The 18178-nt window shown below is 41.1% G+C and overlaps 1 protein-coding gene across 2 annotated transcripts in view; it reads right to left on the bottom strand.

Annotated features, from left to right (window-relative positions):
* PDZRN4 (PDZ domain containing ring finger 4) overlaps positions 1 to 18178 on the bottom strand; it is a 508714-nt gene that overhangs the window by 202722 nt on the left and 287814 nt on the right. Inside the window, exon 1 of one of the 2 annotated variants that reach the window (XM_038768833.1) lies at positions 1554 to 1622. The exons of the other annotated variant lie outside the window; for it this stretch is intronic. Coding sequence (XP_038624761.1) covers positions 1554 to 1622 — 69 coding nt within the window. Of the gene's footprint in view, positions 1 to 1553; positions 1623 to 18178 lie in introns of those variants that run through there. 2 annotated transcript variants of the gene reach the window in all.

Raw genomic sequence — 18178 nt, 5'->3', positions numbered from 1 at the left:
TAAAACTGCTTAACCTCAGGCTTAATTAGGAAACAGTTGACCTACCAAACTCTCTATTTCACACTTTCAGATCAGCTTTGGAAACCAGGGAAAAAACATTCTGCTCTATACCATCTATAGAAAAACCTGCTGCAACTCAGACCAAAACAGACGAACTGAAGGAAAGTGTTCCACCTAGAGACTGCTTTCAGGAGTCAAAGAGGCTGACAAGTTATCTGCAAAATGGACATTATTTTAGGACTGACTGAGCTTTGCTAGTTTGGAGTAAAAAATGAAGCAAGAGATATTGCCCCCAGTGGTAATTAACAATGTTAATCTTCTTTTTCCTCTCTATGGTGATAAAAAGAGTCATTTTTATATTTAATTAATGCAGAGAATCATTTTGGAAACTGGCTAATGAGGCTCTGATCACATTACCATGAAAATGTACATTAACACTGCAACCGAGGAGGCTGTTTCATGTGTAGCAAATCCACTTTGTAATTAGCCCACTGTGAAATGAATCACGTCAGGAGAAACTCGGAGGGAGCAGGGAAGCAACGGGCATTTAGCTACTACTGTGCCAGTGCATAACCGGCATTCTGAGCCTTTTTCCCCCTCAATACCGCTTGTCATCAGCAAGGCTATCCAGAGCCGTACCCCTTGAGAAAACAGTATGTCATATCTAGGACAAATTATACCGGGCAAGTCAGTCAGTTCCCCAAAGGCACTAAACTTTAGTTGGCCAGAAATTCAATTGGGCAATTCTAGAATCATACACACTCCTGGAAACCCACCACACATACACATAAACACATGCACAATTTTTGGAAAGGTGCCTGAAAGAAGACTAGTGTCTTATTGTGTCTGACAACACAGAACTGAATAGTTAACATGCTAGCTAGTGGAGGTGCAAAACCATGTTTATGAGGAAGGATTCACTTATAATACCAAATAAGCCCAATATAAAGAACCCAGAAAAAAGAGATGAGAGAAAAAAAAAAAAACATTCTCTTTTAAAGCTAACCACAAATAATAATCCTTTATTTCTTAAAGGATACACTAATGCATAATTCAGGAATTTACCTACAACAAATCGACATCTCTTAAAATAATAATAAATAAATAAAACCTGGCATCATTTTTTGGCAGTCCCTGTTTGGTGTGAAACTTTTTGGGTCAGTTACAAATACCTGTAATCAGAGACTTGTTAAATCCCCACACTTGCACAAGCAACAAAGAACTGACTTTCAGATCACATCCCCATTATGAAAGCCAAGGGTTGCCTTAAAACCAAAAAAAAGAGTCCAATGAGATAACTGTTCCACAACTGACACCTTGGCAGAAGATCCCCCAAAATGTTAGAAGAATTCCACAGGAAGTCATCTGAAGGGGGAGTGGCAACGGAGCCCCAAACGCTCACCCCAAACCAAATCCAAAAGCTACACATCATCAACTTTGCCCTCAATTCTGCAGTTTCCTGGAAGAAAAATTCAAACTGACCTGTTTATTTGTTATCTTTCCAAAACACAATGCCTTACTCTGCAGTTGCTGGCAATACACTCAGCACTCACCTGTGAAACTTCGTAAAGCAGTTTGTAGTGTTCCTCTCTTTTCTGAAAAGTGCACAGATTGCAGCCCATTCTAATAAGCCAAAAAAGAGCAAAGCTGCTAAGGTCCCCAGAACTGAAAGGCAATTGCTCTGACAGGGAATCACCCTCCAGACTTGACTACTGTTTTTCATCAGTCACTCCAGCTCAGAAACACAGACACACCACTGTTGGCTAGAAACACAAGCCAGGGCAGTGTGCAACGGCAGCATGCTCCTCTTTCCTTTCCCTAAGTATCTTACACTCACGTATACACACAGAGTTTCGGCTCAGTTCATGGCAACACTCCCCCTGTCTCTGCATCAGTGCACATGACTACACAGATTCCAGCTCATGAATATTAATGCAGGCTCATTGATTATTTATGACAGAACATGTTAGCAGGGAGGGGTGTCATAGCTGCTGCTGATGACAGATGAAGATTCACTAATTAAGAAGCAAATGTAGTGGTTAAACAAAATTCACTCGTGTCAATACCCTTTGTATTTATAAGAATAGGGAGATTAAGCATAAGGTACAGTATTTCAAAGAGAACATACTTGTTTACTTTTTCTGCACATATTTATATCTGAAAAAAGATTTTATAGAAGAATACTGACTTAGTCTTTTGCACTAACAACTAGAAAGTGGGGTTTTTAATATGATTCTTAAAGGGAAAGAGAGAGAATATAAAGCCTGAGTTATTAAATGCATAAAATAAAAAAGAGGGAGCCAAGCAGCTATTTCTGATCCTCCAAACAGAGCTGAATAGTTGGTACAGCAGAACTCTTATTTACTTAAGGGCTATTAGGGATACTATAATAAGATTCCTTATTCTGACTCAAAGGACGCCAAGTATGATTGCAGCCTGTACGCCCACATGTGCATATAACAATGAGAAAAAGTGATATATGCCAACTGTACATTTACAATGGTTGAATGTCTGTCTCTTTTATATTAAAATAATACTGCCTTTGCTTCTGAAGGAATAGGCAGTAGTCTATTAATTTTGGGCATTTTTAATGATATAGTTTTCATTAATACCACAGACCGTTTTTCAGAAAATTAAATGTAGACATTTCCATAAGCCTGTATCTATACATTATGTTTTGCAGCATGCCTCTCTTGACACTTTATATTAGATTTTCATAGCTCAAATTCAATGTATAAAAGGGGATACACTTTAAAATGAAAACTTAAATGTTGTGAGTAAAGGGAAAAGCATATAAATTCCCTATTCATAAATGGCAGGGCAGGCAAACCATCTCTGTTGCTTAAAGATACAGTGTAACCACCCGAGGCCCCCCACACACAAAAAGAAAGATTTCTTTTGTTTCAGCCCCATCTACACTGTAACCTCCCCTAATTAAGAAGAATATCCCCATTCCTGGGCATCTTTAAACTGCGTAGGATAGCAGGTGGGCTCCAAAGCAAAAATAATTACTTAGAAACTGATGACTCCTGTTAAGAATGACAGTGGGCCTTGAAGATTTTTAATTGCTGAACATTGATGTATAACTCCTTTTTTCAGTCCAATTTCCTAAAAGTGCTTTGTCAAATGTTTAAAATCGATTACAGGAAATGATTCTAATGAGTACTAATTGTTAACAAATTGGCTTTGCATCTAGCATCACCTCAATACCACCAACACTGAGCAGCAAGTAGATGAACAATCATCTGGTGCTTATCAGTCCATCCCCTTGGGATGTAATAATCCGATTTTCTGGGCCTTAATTTTACCTAACTGACTGGATGAAAGCCAAACTGAGAGACCTATGTGAAAGCAGCAGTGTTATTGTGGACAATGTAAACCAGCAAAGTTCACTTAAGATTTCTCTGCCAATTAGAAGGAGACTGGTAGCAAACATTAATTAGCCTTCGCTTCCTTTAATGAAAGAATAGAACCCATAAGTGCCAGAGAGCGGCTTTATGAAAATCAGGGGTGACCATTTGTAGAGAAGATTCTCCTTATTACAGGTGCAATAAATCCCCAGCTTTTTTTGTTGTTTTTGCTGTTGTTGTTGTTGTAATTTCTCAGAATGGCCCCTCTCTTCTCCAAGAAGTATTTTTACTCCAGAGTTCACATCCAGGAAACAAGCATCAGCTCTGCCTTTGAAGGCTTTTACACTGCCAAGAAGAGAAAGACTTCTCTTTTCTCAGATGTGTAAATTCTAGACTTAAAAAAGTCAGATCAAGGAATTAGAGAACAGTCAGGCAAGGGTAACTGTTTCCATCTTTGAATGAAAGCATTTTTTTTTCTTCTACTGACATAATTTCTCAGGTGACACGGACAAGTTCTGAAGGTACGTAAAAATGCAGTTATTCCAAGCTAGCTATATATCCCCTAGCTTAATTTTTCTAATCTTTTCCAAAACACTTTTTCTTGCATGTTTAAAGCACTTAGACAGGATTTTTTTTTTGTTACTCCTCCTGAAAAGAATCAGAGAAAAGTAAATAACCAGATATTGCTGTTAATCTTTGAGCTACTTTGTCCTACTTCTTCATTTCATTAGCAGTTCCCTTTTTCTTTTGTTTCTGTCTTGGGGACCAATATAATCTTCTTCACTCGTTTATCAAGTGTTGGCTCTTGACCCAAACATACTGGAAATGTGCTATCTTATGTTTCTAAGGCACCTGTTTAGTATTGAAGACTTATTTTGTGTAAAAGTGGGTTTCAGAGTTCTCTAAATCTTCCCCAGATATGTTCCTCGGGTTTTGTTAGTGACTAAATAAATAGTGATTAAGTGGGCATGGAATATTCCAGACAATATTTGACAAATACGGTCATCAACTTAAAATATATAACTACCAGCTTTCAAGAAATCATCTGAGATATCCGTTCACCCCTCACATCCAAGCCATCACCAAAACCTGCCGGTCTCACCTCCACAACATTGCCAAGATCCGCCCTTTCCTCTCCATCCAAACCACTACCCTGCTCGTTCAAACTCTCATCCTATCCCGTCTGGATTACAGTATCAGCCACCTGTCCGATCTCCCATCCTCCTGTCTCTCCTCTCCCTACTTCAATCCATACTTCACGCCGCTGCCCGGATTGTCTTTGTTCAGAAATGCTCTGGGAATGTTACTCCCCTCCTCAGAAATCTCCAGTGGCTACCAATCAACCTACGTGTCAGGCAAAAACTCCTCACCCTCGGCTTCAAGGCTTTCCATCACCTCATCCCCTCCTACCTCACCTCCCTTCTCTCCTTCTACAGCCCAGCCCACACCCTCCGCTCCTCTGCCGCTAATCTCCTCACCGTGCCTCGTTCTCGCCTGTCCTGCCATCGACCCCTGGCCCACGTCATCCCCCTGGCCTGGAATGCCCTCCCTCCCACATCCACCAAGCTAGCTCTCTTCCGCCCTTCAAGGCCCTACTGAGAGCTCACCTCCTCCAGGAGGCCTTCCCAGACTGAGCCTCCTCCTTCCTCTCCCCCTCCTTGCCCTCTCCATCCCCCTGCCTTACCACCTTCCCTTCTCCACAGCACCTGTATATATGTATATATGTTTATATGTATTTATTACTCTATTTATTTATTTATTTTACTTGTACATATTTATTCTACTTATTTTATTTTGTTTATATGTTTTGTTTTGTTCTCTGTCTCCCCCTTCTAGACTGTGAGCCCACTGTTGGGTAGGGACTGTCTCTATATGTTGCCAACTTGTACTTCCCAAGTGCTTAGTACAGTGCTCTGCACACAGTAAGTGCTCAATAAATATGATTGAATGAATGAATGAATTAGTAAGGGCCAGGTAGCAATCTGTACACTTTTCCTCACACCAGATCTGTAGCAGAAGTGAAAAAAATATTCAATTTTCACTTTTAGTCTAGAGGTGATTCCAAACATTTTGGTAAAGTCCAGTTATTGAGCTTCTCACTATTCTAAAGTGCATCATAACCCAGAGTGTATAAAAGGGGCATCACGTCTCAAGATGTGGGGATGACAAGGCCCCATCCTCAAATCAATGGACCTCAGACTGAAATCCTCAATGGCTCAATGTCGGGCTCTTCAGCTAGACATAGTATTAGGATTCCTCGTCCTGGGCTCAGAGCTATGAGTGGGAGGATCCTGACCTTGCTCAAACTGTAGTTTGCTCCAAGTAGTTCCAAATCAGATTCTGCAGCTTGCAGAAGTGCCAAAAGAAGCACAGATGTTTTCCAAGCTAACAATGTTCCATGGACCCTGACAGAAGAATGAGGTAGGAGGGAGAGGAGGTGGGAACAGTGCTTGCTGATACTATTGGGAGAGGGTAGGTGAATCTTCCCTGAAGTCCTATGACCCCAAATTGGGGTTTGAATGTTCACCACCAGGGGATACTAATCAGAGCTCATTGTGGGCAGGAACGTAGCTGTATGTTGTTATACCGGATAATCCCGAGGGTTTAGTACAGTGCTTTATGAACAGTAAGCGCTCAATGCATATGATTGTATGAATGAATGCAAGTCAGGAGATGATTTGCACAGGCAACTAATAGTGGCCAGGTTTTTTTACCTCTATTGTTCTCAAATTCACAGAAGGTACCACTGACTATGAAATTCATTGCCAATGAGCTTGTAAGAATCAATTCAGGATCCATAACCCAAGCACTTCATAGCCAAAGATATATGTCATGTGGGTGGCATCCTGTGCTGTTTTAGCTGTGGCCTCTTGGATTCACAATCTTCTCAAAGCTTCTGCTCAAAACAAGCTGCTCCTCCTTTCTTGATTGCAGTATACTATGCTGGTCTGTCTACTGCCGTTGTCTCTCAATTGTCAAGTGGACTGCGGCTCTTTCTTATTGTACCCTTAAAAGGTTTCCTCTGTCTCTTTGGTCTTGGCTGCCTAATTTCAACTCATTATACAGCAGCTACTAGGTAGCTTGTTGTCATCCATTCTCTTCATAAGTGCCACTCACTAAAGTTCCATGGAGCTGAGAACAGCTACTGGGGCCATGCCATCAATGGTGAAGTCTTCTGACAAAGGATCCAACTAAGGCATTCCACAAAATGGACAGGTTTTGTTTTGTTGTCTGTCTTCCCCTTCTAGACTGTGAGCCCACTGTTGGGTAGGGACCGTCTCTATATGTTGCCGACTTTACATTGCTCTGCATACAGTAAGCACTCAATAAATACGATTGAATGAAAGAATGAATCTTGAAAAGCAGTTGGCTGAAGGGCAGTGAACACTGCAGTGGTCATCAAGATTACCCTGCCTTGTGGCACTTTGGAGTTTTTTCCCTCCCTTCTCAACATTTTTTTCTTTTCTTCCTCTTTGCAGCAATTCCTCCTCATCTTCCCATTTATAGCTCTCTAGGTATACTGTTATCTTCTTATCTTCTATCCCAGCACTTCAAGTGAAATTCAAGAAGGTTGTAGACTACAAAAAAAGACTTGTTAAACTTTAATTGAGCTTTATGAGGCCTAAATGTAAAGTAACATAATATTAATAATAATAGTAACAATGCTTATTTATTAAACATTTACTGGGGTAGATGCATGCCCATCAGATTGAACCCGATCTCTGTCCTATGTGACATTCATAGTTTAAAAGGAAGGGAAAACAGATGAGGAAACTGAAGAACAGAGAAGCTTGTAGTTTACTTTGAGCTTTTTCTGACACATCTGATGACATTAGCACTTCATGGACAAGCGATTCACATTGCTTAAAATCAGTTTTGAGTAAATAATGTGCTTTAAAGTAACGTATGTTTTCATGATTCATTTTGCACAGCTTGTCATTGGGGAATTAGGAAACATTTTCCCACTAATATACATCGGAATAGAAAATGTGATCCAATGTGGCGATAAATACTTGTCCGTGTGTGAGTGGCATCAGTCAAAGCATGATTATTGCCAGATTAATTTTCCTTAACGAGCTGTTCTTCATGAATTCATTCACCTCACAAATATTGGGGAACAGACTGCACTTACATCTCCATACAAACAACAGGGATCTGGTTAGTTTCCACCTGTGTGTTATTTTCCAGTGCTTACTATAGTGCTCTACACATAATAAGCACTTATTAAGTATTTTTACTACCACATTAACACTTCCATCAGTTAGTATTATGGATATGTCACAGAGAATTTTTTTGTCCTCACCAATTCATGTGCCTTGAGATAACAAGATTTTTTTGATTGGCAGCTTGGTGATAATTGGAAACATCACTGCTAAAACCAAGTTCATTAGCATCTCGTAACTTTGCACAGATATCGAGCCCATTAGGGAAAATTGTCAACTGATTATCATACGTTAACAAAAAACTAAAATATGAATCAACATCCTTTCACCCTCCTCTTCAGATATTAGTCTCTCTCTCTTTCACCATTCAATTTTTATATGGGATTCAAAATCCGTTACAACCATAAGTTAGTCCCTGAATTTTACTGATGAGGAAATTGAGGATCAGACAGGCCTTTTCTAAGGTCACCGTCAACTGGTGGCAGAACTGGAGAACTAAAAGCTTCTCTTTCCCTTTTTATCATCAACATCATCAAGTGTTTTTATTGATCATCATCACCATCATCAATGGTATTTATTGAGTGCTTATTGTGTGCAAAACACTGTATTAAGTCCTTGGGAGCGTACAATACATCACACATTGTGTTCTGAGCACTGAACCTGGCATTTGGGGAACAATCAAAAGTGAAAGCCATGATTCCTCCCTTGAGGAGCTTCAATCTAACAGAAGAGAAGTCAGCCTCATCTTAATTCCTTGCTTCCTTGTCTACATCTCTTGTCTACTATAGCAGAGTCTTCTGAAAAATGGTGAAATTTATACATTCCACTTACTCTTGCAGATACAATGGGTCAGATTAAGGATTTTCCGTCTCTCTGAAAGAACTACAATTTCTATCAAAATTAGCTACATCAGCATAGAATACATTACATTTTAGTCATAGAAGTCAAATCTGTAATATGATACAGTAAACCTAAGGAATGTTCAAAACATTGTTGGGACCTGTTAAATACCTCAATTATCTAGCTCTAGTCACTTGTGCCTTTTATATACTCTCTCCTCTTTCCAAACATCTCACTTTTATTTATCACTAATAAGGCTGGTGGTCACAAATATCCAGCAACAATAATATTAATAACTATAATAGTACAACATTACAAGGTTGTAATATTCTAGACTGTGAGCCCGTTGTTGGGTAGGGATTGTCTTTATCGGTTGCCGAATTGTACTTTCCAAGTGCTATTCATTCATTCAATCCTATTTACTGAGCACTGACTGTGTGTAGAGCACTGTACTAATCAATCAATCAATCGTATTTATTGAGCGCTTACTGTGTGCAGAGCACTGTACTAAGCGCTTGGAAAGTACAAATTGGCAATATATAGAGACGGTCCCTATCCAACAATGGGCTCACAGTCTAGAAGGGGGAGACAGACAACAAAACAAAACGAATAGATAGGTGTTAATACTATCAGAATAGATAAATAGAATTATAGCTATGTACACATCATTAATAAAATAAACAGAGTAATAAACATGTACAAATATACACAAGTGCTATGGGAATGGTAAGGGTGTAGGGCAGAGGAAGGGAGTGGGGGTGACGAGGAGGGGAGGAGGAGCAGAGGGAAAAGGGGGCTCAGTCTGAGAAGGCCTCTTGAAGGAGGTGAGAAAATCGCGATATTTAATTCTGTTGTATTGTACTCTCCCAAGCTCTTAGTAAAGTGCTCTGCACATCGTGAGCACTCAATGAATACCATTGATTGATTCTTAAGTGCTTACTGAATGCCAGATTCTGGGGTAGTTACAAGATAATAAGATCAGAAGCAGTTCCTATCCCAAATGGGGCCCATGGTATTAAGTAGGAGGGAGAACAGGTATTGATTCTCCATTCTACAGATGAAGTAGCAGAGGCACAGAGAAGTTAAGTGTCTTCTCCAAAGTCGTATAGCAGATAAGTAGTGGAGTCAGGATTAGAACCCAGGTCCTCTGACTCCCAGGTCCATGTTCTTTTCTCTAGGCCATTATGCTTCTCAATAGAAAAGACACTAAATCACAAAACCCAAGAAGTCACACTAACAGTAGGAATAAAATGAAAAGGTAACTAAATATCATTTACACATTCTGTCCATTAATCAGCCAGTCATTAATAATATTAATTATTTACACCACAAAGCCATATATAAGTGCTGGAGAGAAATATGAGAATGCTAATTCACACACAGTTCCTAGCCAACAAAGGGCCTCCAATCAAAGAAAGGAGAGGGCAGACCCGCAAGAAAAACAGACACAAAGAGTTCATAAACAATCCCAGTAAAAATAATAATAATGACTCCCAGGCCTGTGCTCTATCCACTAGACCACACTGCTTTTCTTTCCTAGAGTGGCAAGTGGAAGGGAACAGCCCCTGCCTTCAGCCCACCCGCTGTGAACTCAAAAGCCATGACTGAGGAAAACCAGGTTTTTCGTTCTACTGAAATGTTTATCCCCGCGCACAGGACTACTCAATTATATTTGCATGGCTAGTCTAACACCCTAAAACTGAGCCTTTCATTCTGCTCTGCTTATGTTGGTTATAAAAACACACCTGTCACTGAAGTCGCTTTTTTATATTGTGTGTTGTAAGTATGGGTTTTAATATACTCATGATTTTCCCAGTGCACCACAATAGCTCTCCTGTGTTCGTATATTTGTACAACATCTAAAATGTGTATTATTTACCCTGTAGTCTGAAATGACTCAAGTGTGGCAATTTTTATAATGTCTATCACCTACCCAACAGATTGGTATGGCTCCAAGGGAGTAATTATGGCCTTTTGTGTAAAGAGATATAGCCACCTTCTGTAGGCAGTGTTACATACAACCGAGGTAGAAAAATCTTTTCAAAGTTGCCATCAAGCTTTTGGCACTGCAATCCACCAGCCTATCTTTTTGATTGACCAAAATTGAGGTCATTATATTCAGGGTAAAGGAATAATGATTAATAAAAATTGTGGTATTTGTGAAGTGTTTAATCTGTGCTAAGCACTATACTAAGCACTGGGAGAGATGCAAAGACAATCAGGTCAGACACGGTCATCATTCCCTTTACCTCTCTGAAGACTGTCATAATAAGACCATGCAATGCTTGAAATGAGAATTCTATCTGGAAAAACACAGGAAGGGCTACATTCTCACAAAATTCAGCATTAAGGATAACTCACACCACAGTATTTCCCTGTTCTGACACTGAGTATTCACACAAACAATTTCTTCTGATACAGCAATACAATGCCTTTTACTAGGTTCATGTTATAGGATAACAATTCCCCTATTTCCTAATAAAGATTTAGTCAAAATACGTAGTGGAAACACAGGAGCAGTGTGGACTTGAGGAGAGAGCAAGGGCTGGGGAGTCAGAGGACCTGGGTTCTAATCCAAACTCTGACACTTGCCTCCTCTATGACCTTGGACAAGTCACTTAACGTCTCTGTGCCTCAGTTTCCTTAAATGTAAAATAGGGATTCAAGTCTTGTTCTCATTCCTACTTAATCTGTGAGCCCCATCTGGGACAGAGACTACGTCCCACCTGATTACCTTCTATCTACTTCAGTACTTCGCACAATGCTGGGCACATAGTGAGTGCTTAACAAATACAAAAAAGCAGAGGTTTCAGCAAAACTTTGCACACCAACAGAGAAGGCTGGATTACATTGGGATCTAGTTCCTAACAGTTGCTAAAAGGGAAAAGTAAGGCCAACAGTGGACAAAGTTCAATATTTTCAGAAATCGGGAGCCCTGTGATTAGGTACAAGACAAATAATCTCAAATAATTACAGACACAGAGGAATTGCATGTGGTGAATGAGATGGAGAAGAAAGACTCTTGGGTTGAACAATAAGCAAAAGGAGAAATATATAATTTGTGATGGAGAATGGAGATGATTAATCAATCAATTAGTCAATGGAAAGCAGCATGGCCTAGTGGCATTTGGGAGGTGGAGGACATGGGTTCTAAAACTGGCTCCCTCACCTGTATGCTGTGACCCTGGGTAAATCATTCAACCTCTTCATTTCCTCAACTGCCAAATGGGGAATCAATACCTCTTCTCCCGACTGCTTAGATTATGAGCTCTATGTGGGACAGGGACTGTGTCCTACCTGATGAATTTGTATCCACCCCAGGGCTTACAATGGTGTTGACACACATTAAGCTCTTAAAAATGACCATATTTCTTGAGGTGGGTACAAGACAATCAGGTTGGGCTCCATCCCTGCCCATCATGGGACTCACAGTCTAAATTGGAGGGAGAAGGATTTAATCCCCTTTGTACAGATGAGGTAACTGAGGCAAAGGTATTTAACTTGACTTGACTAAGGTCACAGAGCAGACACAGTGGGGCCAGGAATAGAATCCAGGTCTTCTGACTTATAGGCCCATGCTCTTTCCATTAGGCTACACTGCTCCTACTTGACACTTGCTACTTGACATTTGCAAGCCTGCTGCTTCTCAGCTGCTACCTTCAAACTTGGAGCTGCTATGCACTGCCACTACTTCTTTGAGCAAATGTGGCCTCCAACACATGTGGCCCATCTTGGCCTGGTAATGTAGCCAATATTTTTGATTGGTAGACACCTACAGCAGAAGATGGTGGAAACGGCACAACAGTGGAAGGTAAGTACTCTCTTCCCTTCCTCTCCATTCCCTCCACCCTTCTCTTTCCTTCTACCTGTCCTTCCATTCCTTCCATCCTCTTTATTTCCTCTTTTTCCCCTTTTTTTCCTCTCCCCTCAAACCCTGATCCCTTGATTTAAATTAATAATAATGATGATAATGGCATTTATTAAGCACTTACTATGTGCAAAACACTGTTCTAAGTGCTGGGGAGGTTACAAGGTGATCAGGTTGTCCCACGGGGGGCTTACAGTCTTCATCTCCATTTTACAGATGAGGGAACTGAGGCACAGAGAAGTTAAGTGACAAGTTAAGCCACACAGCTGACAATTGGGGGAGCTGGGATTTGAACCCATGATTTTTGACTCCAAAGCCTGGGCTCTTTCCACTGAGCCATGCTGCTTCTCCAGTGAAAAACTGGCACCAGTGGCCCTCAGATTGAGCAGAGGAAGCAGGAGCTAGGAAAGAGTAGCAAAAACAACTTGGAGTATAGAGGATCTTTGCTTGCTCCTCGTGGGCATGGAACATAATCTACTTTGTTATATTGCACTAGTACAAGCACCTTATTACAGTGCTCTGCACACAGTAAGCACACAATAAGTGTTCAAGAAGCAAAGTGGCCTGGTGGATAGAGCAGAGGTCTGGGAATCAGAAAGATATGGATTCTAATGTCGGCTCCACCACTTGTCCCAGTATTTGCCCTACACAGGATTTCACCTAGACATTTTCCAGTACTCTACCAGTCTCAGCTATGAGAGGGAGAGTCAAGCAGAAGCATATCCATTCCATTCTTAGCCTGGCCAGTGACTAGTGAGTCGAAGGCAATCTGCTACAAGTCAAAACTCACCTGTGCTGGGCAGCAGCGGAATGTTAGAGAGTCGAAGGCGAAGACTCAAATTTACTGCACAGAAGAAGGCAGTGGTAAACTACGTTCATATTTTCACCAAAAAAACTCTGTGGATATACTATAAGAACAATTGCAGATGGAGGTGGGGCATTCTGGATTGTACATCCATGGAGTCGCTATAGGTCAGAGATGACACTACAGTATAAGACAAGATCCTGGCATTTTGTATACTGCTGGCACAAAGTAAGCACTTAACAAATACCATAAAAGAAGCAAATGAATGAATACTAAATAAATCAATGAATTCCACTGAGTGATCAGTGGCACCATCCTATAGGGCAGGGACTATATATTTTTAATTTGCTATCCCAGAAACAATCACATTACTAACATCGGGATTTGATAGATGCTTTGAATTACATAATAATATCAGTAATAATAACAGTAGCATTTATTAACCATTACAGTGGCAGGCACTGTACTAAGCTCTGGGGTGGATACATACAAATCAGGTTGAACACAGTCCCTGTCCCACATGGGGCTCACAGTCTCAATCCCCATATTACAGATGAGGGAACTGAGGCACAGAGAACTGAAGTGATTTGCCCAAGGCCACACAGCAGACAAGTGGCGAAGCTGGGATTAGAACCCATAACCTCATGATGCCCAGATCCGTGCTCTAGCCACTGCGCCATGCTGCTTCTCATATGAAGCAGAGTGAGGGCATGGAAGATCAAACTATCATGATAGTCAGTAAAATGAATTGACAGGTGACACAATTTTAAAGGGAATGGTTTTAGCCTGGAAGCTTACTAAAACTGGAGGGAGATCTTTTGATAAGGTGTGATTAGAAAGGTAATGAAGTGGTCCATGGGCTCTGGTGCATATTCCCTCACTGTTCACAATTTCCCCTTTCCCTCCTACCCAGCCCCATCCAGTTTTCTCAGTTCCTCATTGTTCCAAAATATTGTATAACTGAAAGTCCTCTAGGGCAAGGCTCACATCTTCTACTTCTATTGAGTGTCCCCCAGTACCAAGTATAGTGCTCTGCATTCAATCATTCATTCAATAGTATTTATTAAGCACTTATTGTGTGTAAACCACTGTACTAAGTGCTTGGAAAAGTACAAGACAACAATGAAGGGTGACAATCCTTGCCCACAACAAGCTTACAGTCTAGAAGGGGGAGATAGACATCAATACAAATAGACATCAATACAAATAAATCAATTAAAGATCTATACATAAGTGCTGCAGGGCTGGGAGAGGAGAGAAGAGCAAAGGGAGCAAGTCGGGCGACACAGAAGGGAGTGGGAGATGAGGAGTAGATTCTCAAATAATAATAATGATGATATAGATGATAATGATGACAATTCCTACCCAACGTGTCCAATCTGATTATCCCAGGGCTTGGCACAGTTCTTGGAATATTGTTGTTGTCTTATGCTGTCGAGTTGCATCTGACCCATAGCGACACCACAGACACATCTCTCCCAGAACACCCCACATCCATCTGCAATCGTTTTGGTAGTGGATCCATAGAGTTTTCTTGGTAAAAATGTGGAAGTGGTTTGCCATTGCCTTCTTCCACACAGTCAATCAATCAATCAATCAATCAATTGTATTTATTGAGCGCTTACTGTGTGCAGAGCATTGTACTGTCGATTTGAATCTCCACCTTTGACTTTCTCCCATGCTGCTGCTATCCAGCACAGGTGAGTTTTGACTTGTAGCAGGTTGCCTTCCACTCACTAGCCACTGCCCAAGCTAGGAATGGAATGGATATGCCTCTCCTTGACTCTTCCTTCTGTAGTTGAGCCGGGTAGAATACTGGAAACTCTCCAGGTGCACCCCTGAGAGGTTGCATGGACTCCTATCAGGCAGAAACTCCTCACCCTCGGCTTCAAGGCTCTCCATCACCTCGACCCCTCCTACCTCAGCTCCCTTCTCTCCTTCTACAGCCCAGCCCGCAACCTCCGCTCCTCTGCCACTAATCACCTCACAGTGCCTCATTCTCGCCTGTCCCGCTGTCGAACCCCAGCCCACGTCATCCCCCTGGACTTGAATGCCCTCCCTCTGCACATCCTTCAGGCTGGCTCTCTTCCTCCCTTTAAGGCCCTACTGAGAGCTCACCTCCTCCAGGAGGCCTTCCCAGACTGAGCCCCCTCCTTCCTCTCCCCCTTCACCACCTTTCCATCCCCCCCGCCGCCTTACCTCCTTCCCTTCCCCATGGCACCTGTATATATGTATATATACATATATATATATATATATATATATGTTTGTATGTATTTATTACTCTATTCATTTATTTATTTGACTTGTACATATTTATTCTATTTATTTGATTTTGTTAATATGCTTTGTCTTGTTCTCTATCTCCCCCTTCTAGACTGTGAGCCCACTGTTGGGTAGGGACCGTCTCTATATGTTGCCAACTTGTACTTCCCAAGTGCTTAGTACAGTGCTCTGCACACAGTAAGCGCTCAATAAATATGATTGAATGAATGAATGAATAAATTATTTTTTAATGGTATTTGTTAAACACCTAATAGGAGACAAGCGCATTACTAAGTGCTGGGGTAGATACAAGCTAATCAGGTTGAACACAGTCCCTGTTTAACTTGGGACTCACAGTCTTAATCCCCCATTTTACAGATGAGGAAACGGAGGCACAAAGAATTTCAGTGACTTGCCCAGGTCACACAGCAGACAAGCAGAAGAGCCAGAAGTAGAATCCAGGTCCTTCTGACTCTCAGGCCTATGCTCTATCCACTAGGCAACACTGTTTCTCAAGTGCTTAAAAAATAACATAATTTATTAGACCCTAACAACTTTTATGGCAGATCTGAGTGTCACACGTGATGATGGTATATGAGAAGGGAGACACCACAGTACCTGCAGTGAATGCAGCCATGGAGAATGAGCAGAAATATCTTCTTCCAAAGTCATAGAATGACATCCATAATGCCTCTGTTACTGCCCTAGGCTACAGAGAACTTGGGTGAGAGAGTGTAGATGGTTCAGTGGAAACCACAAATCCTGGAAAAGCCATTCAAGCACATGTTTCACTTATGGTGGTAAAACTCGGAAGAGACAATGTAAGGCATTTGTTGCTCAGCTACTGAATAGCTCCCTTCAGGAATACAAAATCATTCTAAAGTGGGAGGAGAACAAGATAATATGACCCTAAAAATTCTTTCAGTCATTCAATCGGATTTATTGAACACTTACTGTGTGCAGAGCACTGTACTAAGCGCTTGGGAAGTACAATTCAGCAACAAATAGAGATAATCCCTGCCCGCAATGGGCTCACAGTCAAGGGGGGGGAGACAGACATCAAAACCAGTAAACAGGCATCGGTAGTAACATTACAAATAAATAGAATTATAGACACATACACATCATTAATAAAATAAATACAATTAGAATTATAAATATGTATCTATATATGTATATAGATGTATAGATGTATGCATATATACAAGTGCTGTGGGGCAGGGAGAGGGGTAGAGAGCAAAGGGAACAAATAGGGCTGATGGGGAAGGGAGGGGGCTGAAACTAGCCTCCTATATCCAGTAATACCTTGCATCATATGTATCAAGATATTTGCACATTACCGGTGAGGAGAATTAGCATGGATTTCTCTTTCTAGTCCTTAAAGAATTGTAATGGGGAATTGCGGAGAGGAGAGGAGGAACAGAGAGCACATAGATGGGAAGGGAAGGAGCTGACAAAAAACAGGGTGAGGGAACAGGAATGAAAAGAGGAGTATTCCCACGATCAGGATATTCAATATGGTGCCCACTTGTACTTCCCAAGAGCTTAGTACCAGTGCTCTCCACAAAGTAAGCGCTCAATAAATACAATTGAATGAATGAATAAATGAACCTAAACAATGCAAGTCAATCTGCGATACATAGTGTGTATTTACTGTAAAGCACTGCTCTAAGCATTTGTGAGAGTTCAAGTAAAGAAAGAAATCTGGCTTTAAAGAAAGCTACTTTCTTCCACACAATGTAAATACATGGGAACTTTAGAGCTTTGATGCTAATGAATACTTCAAAGCAAAAGAAATCCATCTCCACTAACAAAAAGCAGTTTTCTTTCAAAAATGGCTCTAGGTCCAGAGAAGTGAAGTGACTTGCCCAAGGTCACACAGCAGATAGGTGGTGGAGCTAGGATTAGAACCCGTGACCCTCTAACTCCCAAGCCCATGCTCTATCTACTACACCATGCTGCTTCTCATGAATGATTACAAGCAAAACTTGGTTTCCAACTAACACTGAAGAAAATGAGATAGTTGAGGAAGTAGAGGAATATTGCCAAGAGAGAATGTGCATGCAGTTTGAATATCTGACAGATGGGTAGTTTGATTTAAAATTACAATTTGAGCAGCAACCTACTCTATTTCTTGACAGTCATTAACTGGGAACCATAAAAAGTATCATTAATTCTGGGGGAGTCAGCAAAATGTTCAAAATGTTTTGTAACGCTCTAACACTAATGCAGACCTTTCCAGACAGCCCCCACAGCAGCAAAGGTTTGCTCTCTACACTGCTTGTATTTTTGGCAGCTTAAAAACACTGCCAATGCACCTGCTTTCCAGAAGATCATTAGGTAAAAATCCCAACGTAGGCCAATCAACCTGGCTTTAGTTACCTTACCTTCTGCTGGAGGAGAAAATTAATGTTATTAGATGTGTCTTTCTCTCAAGATTGGCTGGTGTTTGGTTACTTTGCCAGCTGTCTGAGAGGTGCTTAGGTCTTCACTACGCTGACTAGCTCATTGTCTGGGTAGAGCCCAAGTCCCAACATACTACACAAACACACCGTGTGGAGTTTACACCAGCTGTTACACCATTGTACAGGTTCTTAACAGGATTACACTACAGTAAACCACAAGCTTGGCAGCGGATACTTTGCCGTTCAACCAGAGCTTCGAGGCAGGTCTCGCTGAGGCCATTATACATACAAAGAACACAACTCTGAACTCGAGGATGTAAGGTAGAGAAGAAAGGAAGGGGAAAGGGAGACGCCCACAGACGTGCACAAAGGATCACTGTGAACGCTCAGTTTGCCGATAGATTTTTCAGTCCTTCGAGTTTCCTGTAAAATATTATACAAATTAGCATAGCAAATCCTTCTTTAGTTCTGAACCAAATTAC

The sequence above is a fragment of the Tachyglossus aculeatus genome, chromosome 2 (genome assembly GCF_015852505.1).
Source record: "Tachyglossus aculeatus isolate mTacAcu1 chromosome 2, mTacAcu1.pri, whole genome shotgun sequence".
In the NCBI taxonomy this organism is placed as follows: Eukaryota; Metazoa; Chordata; class Mammalia; order Monotremata; family Tachyglossidae; genus Tachyglossus; species Tachyglossus aculeatus.
This window is presented reverse-complemented; position numbering and strand designations above follow the sequence as displayed.